General features: G+C 36.3%; 1 protein-coding gene across 6 annotated transcripts in view; it reads right to left on the reverse strand.

The window, feature by feature from the left end:
• Positions 1-7,188: 7,188 nt before the first annotated feature.
• Positions 7,189-24,919, reverse strand: part of znf704 (zinc finger protein 704) — a 68,477-nt gene continuing 50,746 nt past the window's right edge. For 2 of the 6 annotated variants that reach the window (XM_081377521.1, XM_081377525.1), the window contains exons 3-9: positions 23,889-23,992; positions 19,100-19,341; positions 15,976-16,076; positions 12,272-12,530; positions 11,120-11,230; positions 10,420-10,517; positions 7,189-9,114 (exon numbers count right to left, since the gene is read on the reverse strand). In XM_081377521.1, the coding sequence (XP_081233647.1) occupies positions 9,000-9,114; positions 10,420-10,517; positions 11,120-11,230; positions 12,272-12,530; positions 15,976-16,076; positions 19,100-19,341; positions 23,889-23,992 (1,030 nt within the window). In that variant the 3' untranslated portion in view covers positions 7,189-8,999. The remainder of the gene's footprint in view (positions 9,115-10,419; positions 10,518-11,119; positions 11,231-12,271; positions 12,531-15,975; positions 16,077-19,099; positions 19,342-23,888; positions 23,993-24,919) is intronic. The other 4 variants (XM_081377522.1, XM_081377526.1, XM_081377524.1 and 1 more) reach the window with 3 other exon arrangements.

The following is a 24,919-nucleotide window of genomic DNA, read 5'->3' on the forward strand; positions in this document are numbered from 1 at the left end:
TCATTCCATTAGAATTAATTGTTGCCTAACAGCCTTCAGCAGCAATCGCCATCGTTAAGAAAAGCCTCTGAACCTTTGAAACCCGCGCCTCGAATCTTTCTGCACTGCATTATAATGGGTTTACAGAGATGGAAAGCTTGAGGGAGTGTGTCAAACCCCCGCTGGGATCACGCACGTCACACGTGAGCTGAACAAGCGGCGGCGCGAAGTCGTGTTTACGGCGGCTGGTGCGTTCAAGTCACTTTCGTCGGAGTAAGATGGCGGAGTAGCCTACTTTCTCTTAATTAATTACACAAAAATACAGTCGGCCTAAGGTTCTTAAACTCTTGTTCTAGAAAATGAAGAACAAAGAAATGGGCATCAGGTGTAAGCTACTTTGTTGTTGTTGTTTTTTTTAATGTTTTTAATTAATTTATGAAGCCACTGCCAACTTATCGTTACATGTTGCATTGTTATATTATAATGCCATCATATTCTGTGCTGGCAATTAGCTTACTGCGCTGTAAATAGAAAAGCCTGACAATATCACTGCTATATTGTGGTATTCCGCCATGTTTCTCAGTGACACGCCCACAACTCGTAAAGATCGGGGCTTGGAGAAAATCCCGAGCTCCCCACTGGTAGGCTAGTTAGGACGTTGTGGTGGCGTTCATATGCGTACGAGATGACTTGAACTCACCATAACACGAATGGAATACCCAATAGAATATGTTTTTAAAAAACGAAGGGCGATGACTTTTTGCTTTTCCATTTAAATATTTGCTACACTTGGCCTTTGACCTTTCCACCACGTTTTTAAAACGTGCCTCAAGACGCTGCTCTGCTCGTAAAGCAACAACCCGTTTATTGTTTTATGGAATTTAAAGGTGCATGCTGTATGTATAGCGGTGAAATGCAGTCATCTCAATAGGAATCCATGCAATCACAGAACTAATTTTTCCACTCCACGGTCTTACTTATCCATTGTTTTTCAATAAACACCTGCTAGACTGAAGTCTTTAACAGTTGCGTTCCCTTCTTTTGCAGCGTCTCTTACATGACACACTTGCGCTCAAGTTAAAATGAATTCAACTTTTAAGAAAACCTTTTTATATGCGCTTTTAACAGCAAAAACGCGTTTTATGTGAACCGTCCTTTAACACTCGATTTTGTCTAAAAAATTTTTTTAGCATTTATGAATAGGCTATAGTACACAGGTCAATGGTATGGCAAGCCGTTTTAGCTTAAATTGTACCCAGCGTTACTCGTCATAATTGCATTTTTACTAGTAAGAATTAAATTTGAAAGCTCTCTAATTCAATTCTTACTAGTAGCAATTACAATTATGAGCTCTCTAATTCAATTATTACTAGTAAGAATTACATTTACAGAGCTCTCTAATTCAATTCTTACTAGTAACAATTCCAATTAGAGAGCTCTACAAATGAATTTTTACTAGTCATGTCTCCATTGACTTCCATTCATTTTTAATTATGGAGCTCTACAATTGAATTGTTACTAGTAAGAATTACAATTAGAGAGCTCTCTAATTGAATTATTATTAGTAACAATTCCAATTAGAGAGCTCTACAATTCAATTATTATTAGTAACAATTCCAATTAAAGAGCTCTCTAATTCAGTTGTTACTAAGAATGCAATTGCAGAGCTCTTTAATTCAATTACAGAGCTCTGCAATTATACATATCTTTAATTTGTTTTTTTACTAGTAAAAATTCAATTAGAGAGCTCTGTAATTGTAATTGCTACTAGTAAAAATTGCTCTCAAATTGAATTCTTACTAGTAAAAATGCAATTACGACAAGTAACAGTGGGTACAATTTAAGCTAAAACGGCTTGCCATAGTCAATGGAGACATATGACTAGTAAAAATCCATTTGTAGAGCTCTCTAATTGGAATTGTTACTAGTAATAATTGAATTAGAGAGCTCTCTAATTGTAATTGCTACTAGTAAGAACTGAATTGTAGAGCTCTCTAATTGAATTCTTACTAGTAAAAATGCAATTACGACGAGTAACGCTGGGTACAATATAAGCTAAAACGGCTTGCCAAACAATGGAGGCTTTTTTTCCTGTTTAAGTTTAACTTATTTTAACTTGAGCACCACGTTTTGACCTGGCCATAAGAGTGGAGTGATAAAACTTTAATTGTACACATTAGGGGGCATTTACACAGAACGCGTATTGCGATTAAAAACGTGAAATGCAGGTTAGTGAAGTAAAAAAATATAATTATTATTAAATTATTAAAAAGATTTTTAAGAGTTGAACTTATTTTAACTTGAGCGCGCATTTTAAAATGTCGTGTCATTCGTGAAACGGTGCAAAAGATGCGGAAAAATGCGTTCTGTGTGAACCGGCCCTTATTGGGTCTTAATTTGACATTTAAGTGACGTTTATACAGTTTAGTTGATATTAACTGTGTTATATAATGTCAAATTTGAGAGATAATCTTTGGGTTTCTTGATTTTAGTAACAATTTCAACTGTAATCCCTGGTTTGTTAGTGTTAATGTCACAAAGTTATATGAATAATATGGTACAAATCAAGTTGAATTCATTTTTTGAAAACCCACCAATTTCAAGGGTGTCCCTCATCTGGATAACATCATTTTCTTTTATAAGCATATAAATAAACCATCCGTTTATTCATAGCTACATTCATAGCTATTGCATCTACAATAAAATCTGCCCCCCATCAATGACTTTATAAATCACATTGGCATAGAGACATCAAGTACCTTCTTCAATGAACAGCTTCAATATACATAGTCAATGTGCAATAATGGATAATACACAGTAATTGAATATAGTCTAGACATTGCTTACTGGTCAAAACAATAATTTTGGTAAATGGCATGGATCACCCAAGCACACCTCTTTTCCTTTATGGCTTTACAACTCAACTGCAGCATCTTTTTTTCCTGCTAGCAGTGGCATGCAAAGATGATGACATCCTGAGTTTTCCCTTTTTCTCTTTACACAGTAGACTTCCATAATGTGCAAAGGGCGTCAGACGTCCGTCCTTAACATCAAACAATACTTGTAAAATCAGGAATGTCAAAAGAACAGACAAAGGGACAGAATGTGTGAATAAAAAACAAAATAAAAAGCACAGTTTGGGCTGACTACATTGGTCCTAGAGATGAACTGGTCCTCTGATTTGGATCATTTCGAAGTGCTTATGTAGTATCCGTCAGGCGTTTGTTTTTATAGCCTCTACTACGGCGGTCAGAAGCTGGTTATTTTATTGTCAGCATCTGTTGATTTTAATGGCAGTCCATTCACTAGATGCAAGCACATGGCGCTAAGTATAGAACAGGTCTAAGAAGAAGCCACACACATTTGGCTTTCGCAGTGGAAAGACTGAAGAATGTGGCAGTTTATATCAGCGCTTCAGCCAATCAGTTTCGAGCATTCTCTCTTAAAGGGATAGTTCACCAAAAAAATCAATCAATCAATATAAATTGTCATATACTCACTTTTTTAAGTTGTTCCAAATCGTTATGACAAATTTTCTCATGTGGAACACAAAAGATGATGTTTTGAAGAACGTTCACGTGGCTTTTTTTTCCATACAAAAAAACAACAACATAAAAGTAGCCAAGCTGTATAAGTATTCTGAAGTCATATGAATTTGTTTGGGGAACAAAAAAATAAAAATCTTAATTGCACATCTGCATGTTCAAACATGACCTGTTGTATTTGGTTATGAGACTGAAAATATTCAAAAACTCTCCTTTGTGTTTCACAGAAAAAAGAAAATCATATGGGTTTGGAAAGACATGAGGGTTAAGTTTTATTAAAAAAAATGGGGGGGGGAGGGGTTTAACTGTCCCTTTAAGGAATACGCATGGGAGAAGCCCTTTGTGGTAGAACATACCTTGAAATTGTGTGACTTAAAAAGTGGTGAAATCGCATGATGAAAATGAATACATTTTCAGAGGAAGTGGTTTTGCAAGTAATTCCTATAGTAACAGCAGCCTGCCTGCCCTGTGCCCGTTTTTACAGATAAAACATCACAAACAACATATTCATAAATTCAGATCATATATTTTTTGTGTTTGTTTTCTTCGGCATGCACATGCAGTATTACAAAATACAGTTAGATAAGTAAATACTTGAAAAAGTGTAAAAATCCAGTGCGACAGTCTTTGAGTTCTTGAGGTTAACATGGTTCTTGATTGACAATGGTCAGCAGTGAGATAATCCATTCAGAGCGCTTAGCCTACTTTCCCATGAAGTCATTTTTGGATGGGTTATTGTTTTTTCTTTCAAAATACATGTGCTGCGTGTTTCATAGGGAAGCGCGGCACTGTGTTTGTTTACATGCAAGCAGCTCCGCAACATGCGTCAATCGTTTTCTCAAAGAGAAGAAATAAAAACTTTATGGTTTAACACTTTAAAATTAAGAAATAAAACGGTGTAATATAATACAGAAACAGTGTCAGCCCAGATCCGGCCCACATCTGGTACACATGGATTCCACACGGCCCAGATGTGGGCATAATCTGGGCTGACACTACGTTGCTGTCTGAGCTGCATTATATTATTTTTCTTAAATACTTGATTTTTTAAAAAAAATGAAGTCATGTCATATTGATAAATAAATTACAAAAAGTTGGCCAAACATAGTCCAGCCCTACAAACAAGTAAAAAAATAAAAATCTAATTTAAAAAATTTGTCAGGGTAAAAAAAATAAATAAAAAAATCCAACAAATCACGCAGCCCTACTTTGAAAGACCCGACCAAACTTGTGATTCATAACCCTAAGATCTTCTGGGCATGGTCCTATCTGTTAGACTGGAGTTTTAGTCTCTGACAATAATGGATGATCTCACTGTTTAAGCATCTTGTAAGAAAAACGTCGCCCCGGTTTTTAAAACGCAGTTGTATTCAACAAACCCCAGCTTGAAATGTTGATTAAATGTTTCCCGCTGCGTTTCCAAAACCGGAGATGAAAACAACAAGACAAGAACAACTACAATATTGTAGCAAAATCGTTTTACAAAGCACAACCAGGAAAAGACACCCCCACCCCAAGCTTCAAATGCATCAAAAAACACTTTGAGCAGGGGGGGAAAAAGCCAGATCTAGTCCTTAAATCAGTAAAAAAAGAGGGGCCTCAACTCCCACAAGTTTAAATCCAGACAAAATGATGAACTCAGACAAGCCGACACCAGGAACATTCCTTTGCTTTTCTGTGCATCTCCACGCACAATATCAGACCTCACCAAGGCACAGTCAGACTCCTATAAATCCTCATACAAATACATTCCTGAAAGCAGTCAGAGGGACTGTCCCCCTCCACAGAAAATAAAAGCAAAACTTCTCAGGCCCCCTGAACTAGGATAGACATGACCTGATCATGCACGACGGGCACCCCAGCATCTATTTGACCGGTACTATGCATTGCAGAATGCCAATGATGTCCAATGACAGCTAAGATTATAAGCCCTCAAAGAGAGAGCAAGTTCTATCCTGATGACCGTTTCATAATAAAATTAAAATGTGCAGTCTGGAATGTTCCTTTCGACTACCTTTTTTTCCCTCCTCGTCACTATCTACAGCCTGTACGCTTTCTTGCTGTTTGTGGTTCGACACAAACATGCAAGTTATGCAAGTAGACTACTGAGTGGCCCATCTGCCATCTGGCTTCAGCGGAGTGGCGGTTTGGAGTTACACAAACAATTCAGTCTACGCAAAGACCGCCAGATTGGGTCAGTCTGACATAGGATACACCCACCCTAAACATCTGCACAAATCCAACACTAATACCAACAAAATCCATATGGGTATCCGATTAACATCCCATTTTTAATGTGTGAGAAAAGAGACAGCGAGAAATGGCTAGCTAGCATGTTAAACTCTGGACCTGGTGAAAGTTCGGGAAGCATCTTATTCTGTTCCCTGTTAAAGTAGCTTAACATATGGATCAGAACATTTACACATTTTGAGTAATATAACAGTATTATTAGTTACCTTGGTTATTTCCTATACTGTGTGTTAACACAGAACCAGAAAAGACTACTTATAGGCTAAAGACAGCGAACACCTCTGTGTCCCGCTGGATCTGAACAATAAAAGCTTGGTACTGCATTACTATTTGACATGGACCCAAGTAGGTATTCATGAGCAGTGTCCTAAATACTGTTTACCAGGTAGCTTATATATGTATTAATGTAGGTACATTATATACTGTTTAACTTGTGAACAAAGTTGGCCATAAACAAAGAAAATAGTGAAAACACGACCTACTCGTTGCAGCTTGATATGCACCGTGTGTTTGTTAAATTTCATGCTGTACAACAAAACAAAGGCCAGTGCAGAAGAAAACTAGCACCCCTGATTAACATGAGTAATGCGCCGTGGCTAGCTAATAAAACCGAAGCCGAAGCACCATGGTGAAACATCATTAGAAATCAAATGCACCGTGATGTTACGTACAATAACTTCACACAACAGCTTATCCGAGGCAAGAGAATTTAAGAAATATATCACCAAAACTTGTTCTCATTTGTAGGAAACATGATGAAAAGAGTTTCCCCAAGTATATACTGAGTGTAAACAGTTGAAGAAATCAACTTGCCCTCTTACGTAAAACGCCCATGAGATCTCGCAGACCCTTTGATCTATTATAGCACCAGGAAGGGAATGCAGGGACAAGCAGAAGCCTCTGAGATGTTCCTCACACCAGCTGAGGGGCCAAAATATGCAGCTATTAATTATTGAAACTCGTCTCCATCTCTGGCATAAGATCACAAAGTGTTTTGAAGGGTATTGGAGTCGAATTGGAGTGCTAGAGCCTTTGGGTGCTGGTGTGTGGTTTCACAAACAGGTTGCCTCCGGTCATACGGAAATACGCAAGAACCTTTTTCATGCAAGATCTGTTGAATCGTGTCAACAGAACGTGAAAAAAAAGAAAAAAAAAAGAAGGAAAATTATAGATCAGAAACCATCATGTATATCAAGTTTGATAAACATGAACTCTATAAACAAGACTCAAAGCTCATGAAACCAATGGCAGTTTTAAAGTGTTTTTGTTTTGGAGACGCTATTTAAATATTTAAATGCATATTGATTTTAATTATAGATTCACATTCAAAATGTTCTTTTATTAGCCTAGTCTATGGCTTTATTCAGATAAGCAGCAAAAATCTGAACCATTGAATTTTTTTAGTTTTGTAGATCAGGTGTGAAATCAGATTTAATGCATCTCAGTGTAAACAAACAAATCCGATTTCAACTAGCTAAGTAGTCTCTTGTCGTCATCCTGATCATTCCTAAATGAACCAATTAACAAATGGAGCTAACTTGAAACTGGATTTGAAACCAAATCGGATTTATGTGCAGTGTGAGCAAAGCCTTAATGCATGTTCTACCAAAACCAAGCATTACTCTGGGCGTAAGACATTTCGTTTTGGAGAATTGAATACTGTATACCTTATCTATATACAAATATCGACAGCAAGTAAGAGGGGAACCATGTGATGAACAAAACAGACAATTGTGCTGAACACAATAAACACTGTTTGCATGCATATGATGAGTTAACTAGCTTGTGTTGATGTTATGTAGATTATATCATGTTAGACTGTATCAGAGCCACCAAAACAGCGCCAGATTACGATTGCCGTATTCCTTGAAAGCCAAACTAAGTGTCGACATTATGTGGAACTCAACAAACATTTTTTTTTTCTATCCTGGTCATCTTTTGCAAAGAAGCCCATCGTGAAAAGACGTCCGTCCTCCTGCAACCAGCAATTCCAGAGGAATAACACCATCACATCTGAGTGCTTCCAGCATGAGCTCCTGTGCCGGAGTAGATGTGGCATTTGCTATTTTTATTACTTCCTACTTGAACCTGTGAGGTCAGGAAAAAGGTGAGAGGAAAAGAGCTCTACACCTTTCAGAGGTAAAATGAACCACTTTGCAGAGTTTTCATACTCTTTACTCAGTCAGGCATGTTGGTCAAACCTCTCTAGGCATCAGACAGTGGTGTAAAACCACCGCAGGCTCATTTATGGCTCTAATATGAATGCAGTTCATTCCTGCTGATGGGAAGGAGAGGTTGCGTTGCCTGAATGGCTGGTTCTTGCCACTGCTAACTTTGACGAAAAGTCTGTGCTGTCGGATTTTAATGATTGCAGTCTTTGTACTTCATTCAGTCGAAATTACACAAGAGGGAAAAAAAGGAAAGAAAATGGCACGTAAAAACCCTTTTTGGTAGCAAGAAGATATTCCTGTGACAAAAAGCACTGAGTTCTCTGCTGTTAAATCTAACTGTTGGTTTTGCTTTTACTGATCGCATCCCTGAAAGAAATGTCCTATTGGTAAACGCAAATATAAAACCAGAGATATAAAATCCGTCCTTTGTAGGTGCAATTGCTTGTGACAGCACGGCTGAAAGGGGGAGCTAAAGGTCCTCTTCCCATACTTTTTTTCTTCTTTTTTTTTTTGCATTGATGAATTCAAGAGAGTTGTCCAGTCAACATCCCAAAACTAACCCCAGTGGTGGTACATTCTTGAGAAGACAGGGTTTTCTGGCTGTCCAACCCTTAACCTTTAGTAAAATAGGCAGGAGAAATGCGAAAAAAGTGCCCGTGGAAAAAGAAACACTTTCTCCGGTTCTGTTTTATAGCACTCTCACACAGTCTGAAAGAGAGCTTTCTTCTCTTTTAAAAAGAGCTTGGACAGAGGCTGGTCTTGCCTTAACTGGTCCTTTAGGAACAGACAAGAATGTTTTTCAGGAGTCTATCGAACACAAACGCTGTATAAAGCAACTCGCCTTGAAGGGAGAGTTGTGAATCTTCAAAGATTGAGAGTGTGTCCGTGGTTTTTGGAGGAAATGCATAAGGGTTTGACCCCTGAAGTCCACATGGGTTTATAAGGTGAGGCAGGGTGGGTCTGTGGTCAGTAACAAAGAGAAGGAACGTTTTTCATTATGCTATGCATGCAAAAGGAAGCCCACCCTGTTTTCGTGTCTCAGCCATCAGCTGTTTCAGTCAACAAATCTCTGGCAGGCTTTCTTCCAGCGGCAGGCCGTGCACCACATGTCTCTGTTTTCCATGCCGTACACCTTACGACACTTCTTCCCCTCGCCTCGTGACTTCCTACTGCACAGCACATAACAAAACAAAACACAAAAACAGGTTTGCAAAGTGTTCAACAAACAAAAGCAAACATTTAATAAAAATTGTGTACTTGCATGATTCCAATTTGGAGCTCAAGCCAAGTTCATCTGAAGCTTATGATTATTAACTAAACTAGATGTGTGTGAACTGCATGAGTGCGAATAAAAATTTCTTAAATATCTTAAATGGTATAACAAACATCTTCATTATCATTTTAAGAGGTCAATTTGTGCATGGAAAACAGTGATGCATCCTAATGTGATTATTAAACTTCCAATATAAACTTCAACTTTAAATTTAAAATTTTGGATATGAAATGAGGCGAGGGTGTAGAGTTACATTCAAGCTATTTTAAGGCATGAAGAAAAAAAAACATTTAAATATGTAATTTTGGTGATTAAAGATGAGTTTTAAGGGATAGTTATTGACTACAGGGGGACTTTAAAAACAATTTAAAAACCAGTGTTCTTAATTCTTTTGCACTTTAATCTGTTTCAAACATTTGTTTACTTAATACATTTTTTGTGTATTGTTTTATTGTATTAAAATGTTCAGTTTTTTGTTGTTATTAAGCCTGTTAGGGGGACAACAAGTTTTTCAATAATTTCAAATCAGCAATTATTGTGGCATGTCTAATATACTGTATACAATTTTGCTTGCAAATGTCTCCTTGAATATCTCCCCTACTGTCAATAATATAATAATAATAATAATATAATAATATAATATAATATAATATAATATAATATAATATAATATAATATAATATAATATAATATAATATAATATACAGATTTTCAATGTCACTGATATGACGAGTTTTTATCTCAAGTGAGTGTTCATCATTTTAATCATATTTGTTCAAATTATTATTATTTATATATATATGTATATATAAAATTAAGAAGAAAAAAAATGGACGATAATTTGTCAGAATTAAAAAAACAAAAACTGAAATCACTAATCACATAAAGTGAATTTAGACATCACAAGATGATAATGTAGAGTATGAAAAATGGATATTCATTTTGTGATTTGCTTCTGGCATCATAGAGAGTGGAACATTTCATTAATTGTAGTTTTCTACATTACTTACAGATTTTATGATGTGCTGATAGATTTGAACGCTCGTAAAACGTGTAAGAATGTCCCTTATGGCCGTCACACTTCCAGCATTCATCAGGTCTAACTATTTCACACAGCCGTTTTAAAGTACAATATTCATTTATTCAGGTGTAAGGCTCTGTGTATTTAAATACAGTGTTTAAAGTGTATTTAAGACTGTACCTGAGTGAGCCTGCAGCTCTCGGGGGAGACGAGAGCACTGCGATGGTCTGAGAGCGCTGCTCCCCAAAGCCCTGCGTCCGGCTGTGAGTGGGAGAAGCCTGGAGAGAGGGAGAGAGAGGGAGAGAGGAGAGAGAGAGAGAGAGAGAGAGAGAGAGAGAGAGAGAGAGAGAGAGAGAGAGAGAGAGAGAGAGAGAGAGAGAGAGAGAGAGAGAGAGAAGAGAGGAGAGAGAGAGAGAGAGAGAGAGAGAGAGAGAGAGAGAGAGAGAGAGAGAGAGAGAGAGAGAGAGAGAGAGAGAGAGAGAGAGAGAGAGAGAGAGAGAGAGAGAGAGAGAGATCAAATCCTTCACACACGGCCAAACGCATAATTCATCCATTTCCTGTCGTAAAAACCTCAAAGTGTAATTTACAGAAACACTCAGCATAAAATGGTGTCTGTTTAGCTTGATTTGTGAGAGTTTTGGTATTTGGTTATCTATCAGTGATGAGATATTTGACATCTCAGAGATGTGTCTTACAGTGATGTCAGGTAACTCAAATGTGCAATCAAATGAAGGGCCAAACTGTGGTAGATCAGTGGGTGGCTATGAGAGACAATCGATGTGTATAAGGGGACAGTCTAACGCAAGGCACACTGGAGTTCAGTGTGTGCATGTGTGTGATGGGCACAGGAGTGTGCGTGTGTGTATGTGTGTTTACTCACAGAGGTGCCAGTGAAAGTGACAGGTGGGGACTGCCAGGAGATACTGAAACTGCTGCTGGAGGGGGTGAAGCCAGTGGAGCTGGTGGAGGGGATGGTAACAGGGGCTGTGGCCTGTGGGGTGACAGTCACACTGATATAGAGTCTCTACGGGCCCGGGATTATGACTCGGCTGCATGTATATAACGTGATAACATCTAGCATTCAAGCAGTGGGCTTTCCTTTATTGGTCACCCTATTATTGGTCATTTAAAGCTATGTAACAGTTCAGCAGATATATGATTACATTCATTGTTTAACAGGGTTATCATTATGTAACGGTTTTTATTATTTTGTTCTGTGCTTTCACTTTCAGTGATTAGTAGTGGTTCTCAAATCCCGTCCTGGATTGTCAAGAATGCAGTTGTGAGTCCTGAAAATATGCTGGTGTCAGTTCGCTTCTAGAATGGGGTTGTCAAGCTCCTAAAAAACAAAACGTTGTATGAACGCAACCGTATTAAGTGACACTGACATACCAGCCGTTAACATCTGCTCTAGAGTTTTGTTTTGTGTGAAACATGACAAGGAATTAGAGATGAACATAAACAGAGCGTAATCGATTATGTCGACACGTATTATGAAGGATCACGTGACACTGAAGACTAGAGTAATGGCTTCTGAAATTTCAGCTTAACCATAACAGGAATAAATTATATTTTAGAATATATTAAAATAGAACATTGTCACTATATATTTCACAATATTTCTGTTATAACGGTATTTTTTTATCAAATAAATGAAGCCTTGGTGAGCATAAGAGACTTCTTTCAAAAACTTAAAAAAATCCTACCGACCCTAAACTTTTGAACAGCCATGTATGTGATCAAGAGAAACGTGACTTCTCATCTTAATCTCCTCATGTGTTGTGACCTTATCATCCTCCATATTGAAATTGAGTCTTTATGTACAGCTTGGCCTGTTGATACTTCAATCATATTGAAGCTGTCATCTGATATTAAATGTTTTTCTTTCTTTCTGTAATTGCATAGAACTACTAGGTCATATTCATATTATGTCTGTCTGGAGGTTGTGTACTGAGAGCATCAGAGTGGATCTCTCAAGTGATGTAATGTTATGTAAATGTGTGTAAACTCCTTGTGATTGGATGGGCTGTACCTGGTAGGCGTGGTCTGTGTGCACTAGGTAGAGTGCGCTTGGAGCGGAGCGACTGAGAGGGGTGGTGGTGCTGTTCTCATTCTTCGCACCGTTAGTGCCATCCGGCTGTCTCTGGTCCAAACCCGGCGGGGGAGACAGAACAGACGGGGACACAGGAGACAGACTGCTCAAACCGTCCGCCACAGAGTCTGTGTTCAGCTTAATCTCAGTGTAGTAGAAATCCTCCTCACCGTCACTACACTCTGAGTCACAATTCCTCCTGAAGAGAGACAGATCATTGAAACATTGTTATATCAACACTATGACTTGCTTTCATTTAACATTTCTAATGTGCACCACTAATATAACTGCTTTAAAGGTACTATACTATACAGCACTATACTTTTCTGTCATACTGTAAAGGCAAATCAAAGTACTTCACACTGAAGCGGAAACAATGGCTGCAAAGTTTTTTGATTGCCTGATTTAATATGAATTTGATATAAACATTTTTACTCTGAATCTGAGCATTTAGTAGTTAAGCCAAACCTGTCATTGTGAAACTATAGTAGTAAACATTTGTACTACTTTATACTTTACGTAACTGAAGTACTGCTTTGATACCAATAAAATAAGAACAAATACACACATACAATAGAGCAAAGTTACAAATAAAAATAAGGGTTACACTTTATTTTAAGGCGACGTAGTTACATTGTACCGAGTAATATTAAATAACTACATGTACTTACTATAGAGTTACGGTCAGGGTTAGGGTTAGTTACTTGTAATTATGCATAATTTACTGTTATTACTATAGTAAGTACATGTAGTTACGTGTAACTACATCACCTTAAAATAAAATGTTACCAAAGTAAGGTTTAACAGTAGTATTCAGGTACAGACATGTAATAATTAAGTGTAAAGTAACTCCATAGTGTTCACTGTACAAATTAAATATAGATTAAAAGATTTAAAGTTGCGTTTAGTTGTTTGATTAACATTAATGACACAGACATCTGAGGGTATTTATAGGCAGCGGTCACTTTAAGACCTAATGCACGGATCCAATATCATGATATACATCTGATTTCTTTCTCAACTTTTTACGTTCACTTAAGACATAACTGACTGTATTTACAATAATACATGCCAAGACGGATATTTTGAGATAGTTTTGTGTGTGTGTGTGTGTGTGTGTGTGTGTGTGTGTCCGTTCAAGCACAAGGAGACGCGAAAGAGGACTAAATTCTGTGTTTGCATGCTGTCTGAAACAGTGCGCAATTACCGAATGAAGCTCTCTTTCACCTCTTCTTGTACTTGAATGGTAAAATCAATTAAAATGTTTAAAATGGCAAGACTTAGAAACACATTCAAATGATAAACCTTCACTCTAAGATGGATAAACTTTACAACTAATCCACGAATTACATGCGTGTCGAACCGTCCATACAGATAAACTATGATCAATTACATTATATTACATTGTATAATATGCTATGGTATTTTATTGTGTAGTGTTGTAGATTACGGTGTAATGCAATGTGTAGTAAAATGCCTCATGGTCCTTCAGAAATAATTCTAATATGCTGATTTGGTGCTCAAGAAACATTTCTTAGTATCATCAATGTTGAAAACTGTTGTGGAAACTTGTGATACATAATTCTTTTCAGGATTTTTTTGATGAAAGTTAAAATACAGCATTTATTTGAAACAGAAATTGATTGTAACTGTATTGTCCTACTATTGTAAATGCATTGTAACAAAATGTCTTTACTGTCACTTTAGATCAATTTAATACATCTTTAAAAGTATTTATTTAAAAAGTATGGTATGGTAAAGGTATAGTATAGAATTCTGTGTTACAGTATGATATAGAATATTATAGTGTAGTGTTCTACTGTATGGTATGATGTAGTATAGTTTAGTATGCTATGGTATATCGTACAATACTTTCAACCGTTTCAACGATTACTTGATGCATAAAACCTTCAGTTCCTCATGTCCTTCCATTGAACCATAGTTCTGAAAATTAGATTTTCTCAGAAATCCTCCCGGTCTGTGGTTTAATCAGACTTCAGCAGAGAGAAACATAAACCTTCCTTCACAATCATCTGGCCTTGGCTGTCATTACTTTGTGCCCCGCAGTAATAGTGTAAGCGTGGTGATAATCCTGCTGGAATTAGTCTCATGTTTTGACATTGAACCAGGAGCAGTCTGTTGTCTCTTATCTCCCACTATATGCTATCCAGAGATCACTGTGATAATTTTCAGCCAAGAGATAGTATAACAGCATAAAAATGTGAATGGGTTTCTGCCTAAGTGTACATGAAACGTTTTGAAAATGACATGAAAAGTTTTTTGGTAATAAATGTAAAACTTTTTTTGATGTACTGTACTGGGTTTGTTTCCTTCCTTATTAAGTGTAACCTCGGTTATAAAATGATCAGGGTGAATAGAATACATAGGGAAATGCACTGAATGCGCTAAAAATCTGCCATAATTAAATGATTTTCCCACAATGGACTTATTTTACACATGTACACTACCATTATAAAGTCTGGGGTCAGTAAAGGTCCGAAAATTTTGCACGTTAAAAAATAAATACGACCTCACGTTATGTCAATTACATTACACACTACCTCCGAAACTTTCGTCCGTCATAATTTTTTTTTTTTTTTGCATCCATAGAAAGCATTTTGAGAGGTGTTTTGACAATTGAGAGCCACTGAATGACGAATACGAAAAAAAAAACCCACGAGTTTTCGGACTCAAGGTTACTTAGAATTTCTGCGTTTTTCGCATCTGTAGCAAGCATTTTGAGAAGTGTTTTGACATTTTAGAGCCACCATAAAAGCGAAGGCCAAAATCTAGAACTTTTCAGGATCAACTGGTTCAAGTAAATTGGTGATCTTGTTTTAATATGTGGCTCCAGTATCGCTAAAAATGCATCAAACTGGGCCAGTGACATCCTGAAGTCAATTTTAAATTGCTCGGGATAATCCCGCAGCTCCTTGATAAGGAGGTGGAATTCTCTTTCCTTTCATACGTAATCTCAGGATTGGATGGACCCAATATTTCCTCTTAATTTTTTTCTCTTTTTAAGAAAAGAGAGGACAACAAAATCATCCTCACTGCTTGAAGACTCCATTTTGTATTGTTTTGCGAATTTTTTCTGTACGTGACGAATTTTTAGGATGACGAAAACGAAAAAACGCAAATGAAAATTTCTGATTATTTCCTGTAATGGCAAAGATGAATTTTCAGCCTTCAGTCACATGATTCTTCAGAAATCATTCTAACATGCTGATTTAGTGTTCAAGAAACATTTCATATTATCAAACAGCTGTGCTGATTAATATTTTTGTGGAAACTTAAAAAAATGTTCAGAATTCTTTGATGAATAGCACTTATTTGAAAAATGTATTTGAAATTATTGTAAATGTCTTCATTGTCACTTTTGATCAAAACGTATTAAAAATCTCACTGACCCCAAACTTTAGAATGGTAATGAACCAAACTCCCCTCTCATTAACAATTTGTATTACCGTTAAAGGCACAATCTATAACAAGCCTAACTGTCATAAAATGAGGCGTGTTTATGCAGAAAAAATACATTTAAATATGACGCAGTGCTATTTCAGCACATTTCACACCTGTTTAAAATGTATTGTGGGTGGTTATTGAATATGACACAATTTTTTGTGATACCACAGGTGGCTTACCCCAGGTGGACGGTTCGAATGTGCCTCTGGATCCCGGCGGCTGTGCTCAAGACCTTCCCGCAGTTCTTCCACAGACACTTGAACATCACCTTCATGGAGTTCTGTCAAGGACACAGGTGCACAGTGAGTACACTAATCAACATCAATTGGCAGACATCTTGTACACAGTATTCAGATGCTCACTAAAGACTGACACGGGGGGGATTCAAGGGGGGAGAGCGGCAGCCAGAGCCTCAGTAGGACGCCCACCTTAGATGTCTCTCTTGCTCTATTCCGAGGCTGGTAATTGGTCGGCATTGAGAGCGACACTATAGCGCAGGTCTTTCAAAGCTCATGTCATTTTTCACACAATGTGTCTGTCTGCACTAATTACACAATTGTCATTTGAGAGCTGCGGCTCCTGTCAAAACTGCACTCGAGTTGAAAGTACAAGTGAGCGTAAGTGAAGATGAAAGTCTTAATACTTCGATCTCTCGACATACGGTTTTATGTCAGGTGGCATGCGGTAGTTTGTTTACCATTGTTGTGACGCTAATTTAATTTTCTCAAGATGGCCATTGTGTTGGTCTGGCAAACAAAGCAGCTCATTCCCACATAATCGGTTCACCATGTCCCTGGATGACAACAGCACCGCAATTCCCAGTGCTATAAACCAGCTACTAATTAACAACAGTTGAAACCGGCTGGTGTCCTCGTGACTCGTGTTGAAGTCAACTCTCTAGAAGGCAGCTGAAGGTCAAAGCAGAGAGCTTGGCCATTTTTCTTCTTTTAGGAAAGACTCTTTTGAAGCTGCTGCCAGGAAAGACACTGAGAAATGACAGATTGATGTGTTTTGAGGCTGCTCGTGATTCCTAGAACAGCAATTCCTAGAAATTAATCTAAAAGGAATTTAACTTCTTCATCAACAGCATTATTAATTAGATATATTTGTAGGAATTGGTGTGAAATCATTACTTTAAATGTACCATGGTGGTACTAGCAAGGTTTTTAGGTCATGGTACCAAAATAATGTACCATGGTAGTTCCAGGGTATTATTCTAGGTAGCATTGAGTGTGTAAATGCCATACAGGTAATACATAAATATGGTAATCATTCAGTAACACAGTTTTTATTAAAGTACTACGGTATTACCATGTTTTATGGACATAATATTCGCTAAAGTACTTTGAAGAATCACCACCTATCAGCACTGCCATGGCACTTTTTGAACATTTATTCCTTTTTTTTTTAAAGTATCTAAACATCATGAAGAGTACCATAATATTATTACATGATACCACCAATGTACCATGGTACTATCAAAGTATTTTTTGTAAAGGTTGTAAGTACCATTGTACATGAATATGATAAATATTTAGTACACTCTAGTAGAATAATAGTACTACCACAGTTTTTTTATTACGGTCTTTTACGATAATATATGTGTGTGTACTGTGTATAATTATTTTGCATATAAATACACACATGCATGTATATATTTTTAAGAAAAATGTGTTATTTATAAAATTATGTTAGTTTTTTCTTAATATGTTGATTTAGTTATTCATTTTTATTTTAGTACATAAAGTTAAACTTAATGAAAATGACAAATGTTTCTTTGGCAAGTAGCTGAAATAAAAAGAATAAATAAAAGTTCTTATAATACAAAATGTAACAAAAAATGATATACCGTATATTTATGTCCATGGCATGAAAAGCAAGGATAATAGTAGTGATAATGAAAACGAGGCACTGACAAACACTGGTATTGCTGTTGTCCTGGAGTCCTGAGCTAGACAATAACTAAGATAAAGGAGGTCTATTCATTCCCACAAATGAGGGAAGACTGACAGAATCTGGGATGCACCTGACATGAGCCTGATGAACTGGAAGATAAAATAGATTGGTGCCTGTAAGCAGCCTAGTGCATTGGTAACATATCTTCGTAAAGACAAGTAAATTGCCTCTCTACACAGCATCATCATGTCTAGTAATGGCACCTCCAAATGAGCCACATCCCAGAGAGGACAGTGTGTTATTAAAAGTAAAGAAATATGTACCCACGACTTCTCAAATAATCTGTCTCCAATGCTAGAATGAGTCCAGATATAAATCACTTTTACACGCCTTCCTCTAAATTCAGGAGTCATGTCACATGCAGGAATAAAATACAAAGTACAAGGTCTGTCAATCATATAAAATAATATAATCATAGCTCAATTTGCATATTTCTGAATCTGCATTTAAATACATAGGGAAATGCACTGAACACAATGTAGAAATCATGTTTTTTGCGCTAGGTCTTTGATTAGGGCTTTTTCCATTCATCGTGGTCTTGAAATTTGTTTTGGGCTGATCGTTTTTTTTTTTATTAGCCTAATATTTTTCTAATACCATGTTGGAATGTTCCCTTAAGCATTTATATTCCACTTGAATCACATGCATTAACTAACATCCCTAAAAAAAAGAAGGCATAATGGCATTAACTAGTGGTTGACAGATGCTAGAGTTTGTAAACAGCCATAACTTAAGAGTTTAAAAACCTGATTTCTGATTGGCCTGATTTGAAATTTGTTAAATAAATATGCTGAATGTCAAAAAATGTACAAAAATTTCCAGTCTCCAAAATACATGAAATCCCAGGAGCAGTTTATTGTGCAACCAAAACTAGAAAAATGATTAGGCCTATTCGCGCTATTCAGAAAATAAAATAAAGCAGTTTAAATGATGCTCAATACACTGCAACTACCGCTAACTTTCTTTCTCCTCATTTTAACCCCATTTACACCAGCCATAATTAAAATAAAACTATAATACTGGCTTTTTTTTTTTTTTTTTTTTACAGATGTTCAATATTTGCAAAAGCCATTTTTGGTGCCAATGAATATGCAAATTGACCACTAGCATAAACATGAAGTATTCAGCACTCACATAAGGGTCTTTGTCTCATTCTAAATTGCATTTGAATTTCACTTCAAGGATCACAAACCGTGCCAGGGACACGGGCGGCAGGGTGGCTGCGGATTTTTGTGCCGCTCATTGTAAATCTATTATCTTCCTTTATCCATTCTACCTATAGTAGCGTTTAACTGAGTTACGCCTGATCAAATCTCCATAAGTGAAGGTGAGATGACAGTGTCTCACCTTGCGTTTGCGGGGGATGGGTTCGTCGAACAGCAAGCTGTTGCCGTCATGCTCATCGATGTTGTCGTCTGTCGGCCCGTTGAGGCTGGGCATTCGGAAGGGTTTGAAGCTGTCAGCGGACAGGGGCGGGGATGGCGTGGACGGGTTGGACTGGTCACTGGGCGCGCTCCAGCTCCAGTATCCACTGCTGCTGTAGCTTGATGGAGTGAAACCTCCGTCCTTCCAGGAGCCATTTAGACCCTCTGTATGGAAAGAATGGAATACAGTGAAGGTATAAAGACACATTAAGTGCGCAAAGTAATTATAATAACCATCATCCTGACATATATACTGCTTTATAATACACTAAACTTTCAATTAAGTGCAATGAGGAGTGTAAAGACATTAACGTTATGTTAGTTTATGAAACTCTCAGTGTGCACTGTGTGTCATAACAGAAAGTCCTATTATATCACATAAAAGCTACAATTATAGTACTCCATTAAAGGCCTTCAAAAGTTATAACACGTCTTCATCAAGGGCTTGCGCACATTTCATGTTTCACACATGGTCCATTTGCAGTGTGTATGCAGTCCAGAAGCAGCACAGGCTCATTGTGCTTTCAAACTAGACGCATTTGCACTTTGCAGTGCGCAGCTGATCCACAGCAGTGTGCCACATATACAACTATTAGTTATCTATGTAATCCATGTATTCAAATATAAATCTTTTGTAACAATATACACTACCATTCAAAAGTTTGGGGTCACACTTTTTGAAAGAATTTAATACTTTTATTAGCAACGATGTGTTAAATTGATTAAAAGTTATAGTAAAGATTTATTTTATTAGAAAATATTTCTATTTAATTAAATGCTTATCTTTTTTGCGTTTTATTCATCAATGAATCCAGAACAAAGTAGGGCTGTCAAAAGATTAATCGTGATTAATCGCATCCAAAATAAAAGTTTGTGTTTACATAATATATGTGTGTGTACTATGTATAATTATTTTGTATATATAAATACACACACACGCATGTATATATTTAAGAAATATTTGCATGTTATACTGTATATATTTATATATAATTTATATTAAATATAAATATATTTTTTATACCGTATATAAATTACACATTTTTCTTAAATATATACAAGCTTGTGTGTGTATTTATATATACAAATTTAATTATACACAGTACACACACATATATTATTTAAACACAAACTTTTATTTTGGATGCGATTAATCGTGATTAATCTTTTGACAGCCCTAGAACAAAGTATCACAAATATTAAGCAGCACTACTGTTTCCAACATTGATAATAACTAAGTAGCAAAACAGCATATTAGAATGATTTCTCAAGGATTATGTGACACTGAAGACAGGAGTAATGGCTGATAAAAAATATATATATTTTAAAGCAGATTAAAATAAAATAAAATAAAACTATTTTAAACTGTAATAATATTTCACAATATAAAATTTTTTCTGTATTTTTGATTAAATAAATATAGGCTTAATTAGCATAAGAGACTTCTTTCAAAAACATAAAAAATAGTAATGTGTCCAAACTTTTGACCAGTACTGTATATATATATTAAGTTGTAACGTGGCACATACAGAATAAACATATGGTACTTCTCTTACATTAAAAGGTAATATCATTTTAAAGTGTCCCTATTATGCTTTTTCGAATTTTACCTTTAACGCAGTGTGTAATTTGTAATGTGGCTGTTGGCAAATGTACAATGTCTGCAAAGGTTTAAAGATCAAAGTGCACAACAAATAAAGTTATTGTCTCCTATAAAAGAAAGAACTATTCTGAACTGCCGAAACGAGTTCCTTTTACATACTGTTTTGGATATTGACATTGTTATTTACCCGTTTCCAAGAAATGTTATTTTGCTTGCTTTTAAGGTAATGCCATACTGTATATGCTTAAATATCTAAAAAAGCTTGAATGCTATTTGAGTACCTAAAATACTTAGTGATATGTAGGGTGTAAACAAATACATTTGGCCTAAATCCTTTGCTTATTATGTACAGCAAAAGGTGTGAAAAAAGTTCCTTGATGTTTGTAACCAACCACAAAGGTTAACGAGAGGACACGCAGTGATGAAGAGAAGGTGTTAAAACCACAAGCTGAGGTGAAATTAATGTAGGCTAATGTGAAGAAGGGGAGAAGAGCTACAAGAAGACAACAGCGTAGGTGACAGCAGAAGGACATCCGGATGATTAAACAGGATTTACAGATGTAAAACTGAAGCCCTTTCGTACTGTTTGTATTACTGTGTATCAAGTGCTAAGGAAGCCTCCGGAGCTGAAATTCAGATATGGTAATAGCCATTTTGTTTCCAACACGCCCTGTAAGAAGTAGACTGATCACAACAGACTGGGCCGTCTGACCAATCAGGGCAGAGTAGGCTCATGGAAAGTAGGGGTTTAGAGAGACGGAAGATCCTTCGAACAAACCGTTTTCAAACGCTTGGAGAAATGAGGTGATGTGTATTTTTTTTTTTGCTTTGGATGGATGTAAATTTATTGTAGGAGACCTCCAAAACAAAATTAGGAACTGTTAAAATAGCACAATAGGGGCACTTTAAATAAAACTCACCATTTATGGGTGGACACTTTTCTTTTGCATTTAAATCTTGCGGGTCATACAGAACTTTGTTTTCCCACCTCCACGATGAGATGAGTGCGATCCAATATGTTGCCTTGTTTTTCTAAATGTGAGGTAAGATGTAGTTTTACATCATGCAGCCCTTTTAACGCCCATTTCCCACATGATCTGTTTGCTGTGAGTATGCGGTACATGTTTATTTCAGTGCTCATGTTGCTTCGGTGCAGACGCAGTAATCGTTTCTACACAGTCTATTTTTGCTCTGCTGAATAACGTGCAGAATTAAAGTGATAGCGCATTGTTAGTGGTGAACTAAATGAACAGTGATTTCACCAGAAATCCATATCATTAAAGTCTACTGTCAACATATGACTTTCTGCCCTTGGTAAAGCAAAGAAAACATGATTGTTTTTCCAGAATTGAGCACTTATAGCAAATGACCAGCCATGTTTACATATTAAAGTCTGCGTGAACCGGAAGTTGCAAATGACTTTTCTCCAGTGCTGTGACGTATTTCCCAGTGAAAAGGAATATTGAACAGAGGGCAGGGTTTTACTCTAGCGCTCCTCCTCTCCATCTCTCGCTCATAGCAGAATAACGGTTTGAGGGGAGTGGTTAAGCGTTTCCCAACCCAAGCCGTCAAACCTACATCATCAGCCATTCCAGACCGGAGGTAACTTTTCAGACTTTGATTAAAGATTACGGCGGCAAACTATTTTTTTCTGTGTATTAACTTGCACGGATTAATTGTTCACCACAAGACTAGTAATATGCGCTAACAAAGTAAATAGGGTAAATTTTGATTTCAGTTGGACTTTAACGCATGATTTATTAACTTATCATTTTGAGCAGTGTTGCTGTTGTCAACTAAAAACCTATTCAAATAGTTTTTGTTAACTTAAATACAAAAATAAATAATAGACTAAAAACTTTAACATTAGAAATGTTGCCTTGACAATTAACAGAAAAAAATATATATATTGAAGTACTAAAATGACTAAAATCGACATGAACTAAAACTAAGGAAAACAACAAAAGCACATAAAATTAATCAAACTTTAAAATTTAAATGAAAACTGAAAAATAAAATACTATAATAGTACATAGAGTAAAGAAGAATAAAATAACACTGTTTCAGAATGGGAATCAGCAGGAAACTGCTATATTATATTTACTGTATAATATTTTTGAAACTGTGATCTGTCATTTATTTTTTGTAATCTTTTACTTGGTTCTCTGGCACTTTGTTTCTTTCTTTGTGTAAATATATTGTTAGCTTCTCTCTTTTTTTTCTTTTTCTTTAGCCAGGTCCCCCAAATAATATTTATGTGAAAAATAAACAAACATTTTGTGAAAATATTGATAAAGTATTGAGAGGTAAAATAACTCAGTAAAATATTTTTGTTGTTTTTTTGTACCCACCCCAGCATATCATAATATGCAAAGAGGTTAGCAAATCATAACAGGTCATTTACATATAGAAGTCTTAATTTGTTATGTCATGTCAGCACAAAAGGAGATGTAGATGTATATTAAGTAGATATGTGTGTATATGTATGTATGTATATATGTGTGTGTGTGTGTATATAGATAGATAGATAGATAGATAGATAGATAGATAGATAGATAGATAGATAGATAGATAGATAGATAGATAGATAGATAGATAGATAGATAGATAGATAGATAGATAGATAGATAGATAGATAGATAGATAGATAGATAGATAGATAGATAGATAGATAGATAGATAGATAGATAGATAGATAGATAGATAGATAGATAGATAGATAGATAGAGCACTTCAAGGTACAGTATCAAAAGTGAAAGATCAGAGAGAGGGTATAGAATTTTAACTCATTTATGACAGTTTTGGTGCAAGACACCTTTACTAACATTAAATAGGACTTCAGGGAATAAAATGCAATGCTCCAGAAGTGTAGAATATGGCCTCTTTATGTTATTAGTAGATGACAGCTTTAAGACAGCAAAAGCTAGTCTCATGATGGCTGAACTAATGCACTTCCATCTCATGTGACACTTTTTCATGCGCATGTGACAGTAAAAACAGTAAATAGCTAAGTGAAAAGCAAGTCGTTTCTGCAGCTCACAGCAGGCAGTGTGAAAATGACTTCACGAGGACTGAGATCACGGTGTAGTCGTGATCTAATGTTACTTACCGCTAACTTTTACAGGAGGGCTCCGCACCAGAGGACTAGTGGACAGGCTGGTCAACACCATGGCAGCCGTCACTTTGTCCATGTCCACCTCCTCCTCGGATTTCCTGTAAGAGCAAGAAACATTACTTAAACTCACCATGAAATAAAAAATTATGGAATATTGGAGTGTTCATAATAAATGATTTATCTGTGTACACCATTATTTTATTAAATGTGCCCTCGTAATATTTAATCGAAAACATTAACTTCCCATCCCTCTCGCAAACAACATCTCTTGAGAAGGGGTGGGAATATTACTAGATAATAGATATATTGCTAGAAAATCCTATAATGATACATCACGATATCTGTCTACCTAATAGTACCTATGAAAACAAAATGCCCGTGAAAAAGTTAAGTGCAGGTTTTCTCTCTTTATTCAAGTCCAAACTGTTTAGAAAACAGCACAAAAAGTTTTTCAGTCTGTAAATTAAATGTAACATTTTAAGTAAATTAAAAAAAACATGCTTATACTTTTTAAAAGCTTAAACCTTTCTTTGTGTGTAAACTGACACATTTAACTGCTTATCGACTTTTATTTAAACCTGTGAACATCTCAGTGTTTACCAGCTTCCTTAAAATAAACCTGGGAATAGTGCTGTCAAAGGTACCGACTCGGTATTTAAAAATTTTCTCTGATTGGCTACAATGATCAACGCTTCCAAAACATGTTGTAAATAGACACCTTTGACGCTCTTCACCGAGCGCTTACACAGATACACACGGGAGCATTTGAAAGCAGGCGTCTATCAGCGGATCCCTAATATATCCACTGATAGACGCCTGCTTTCAAACGCTCCCGTGTGTATCTGTGTAAGTGCTCAGTGAAGAGCGGCAAAGATGTTTGTTTACAACGTTTGTCCCATCAATGCTATAAAAGCCGAAGTGCGTCCAGACTTTGGCTGGGGCATCTTATTATTTTACTCACACTGCTGTCTGCCATCCCGTTAAAAACATTTTTTTTTTAGGCTAGTTAACTTATGTTCATGTTT

The sequence above is a fragment of the Scardinius erythrophthalmus genome, assembly GCF_964197995.2.
Source record: "Scardinius erythrophthalmus genome assembly, chromosome: 10".
Lineage (NCBI taxonomy): Eukaryota > Metazoa > Chordata > Actinopteri > Cypriniformes > Leuciscidae > Scardinius > Scardinius erythrophthalmus.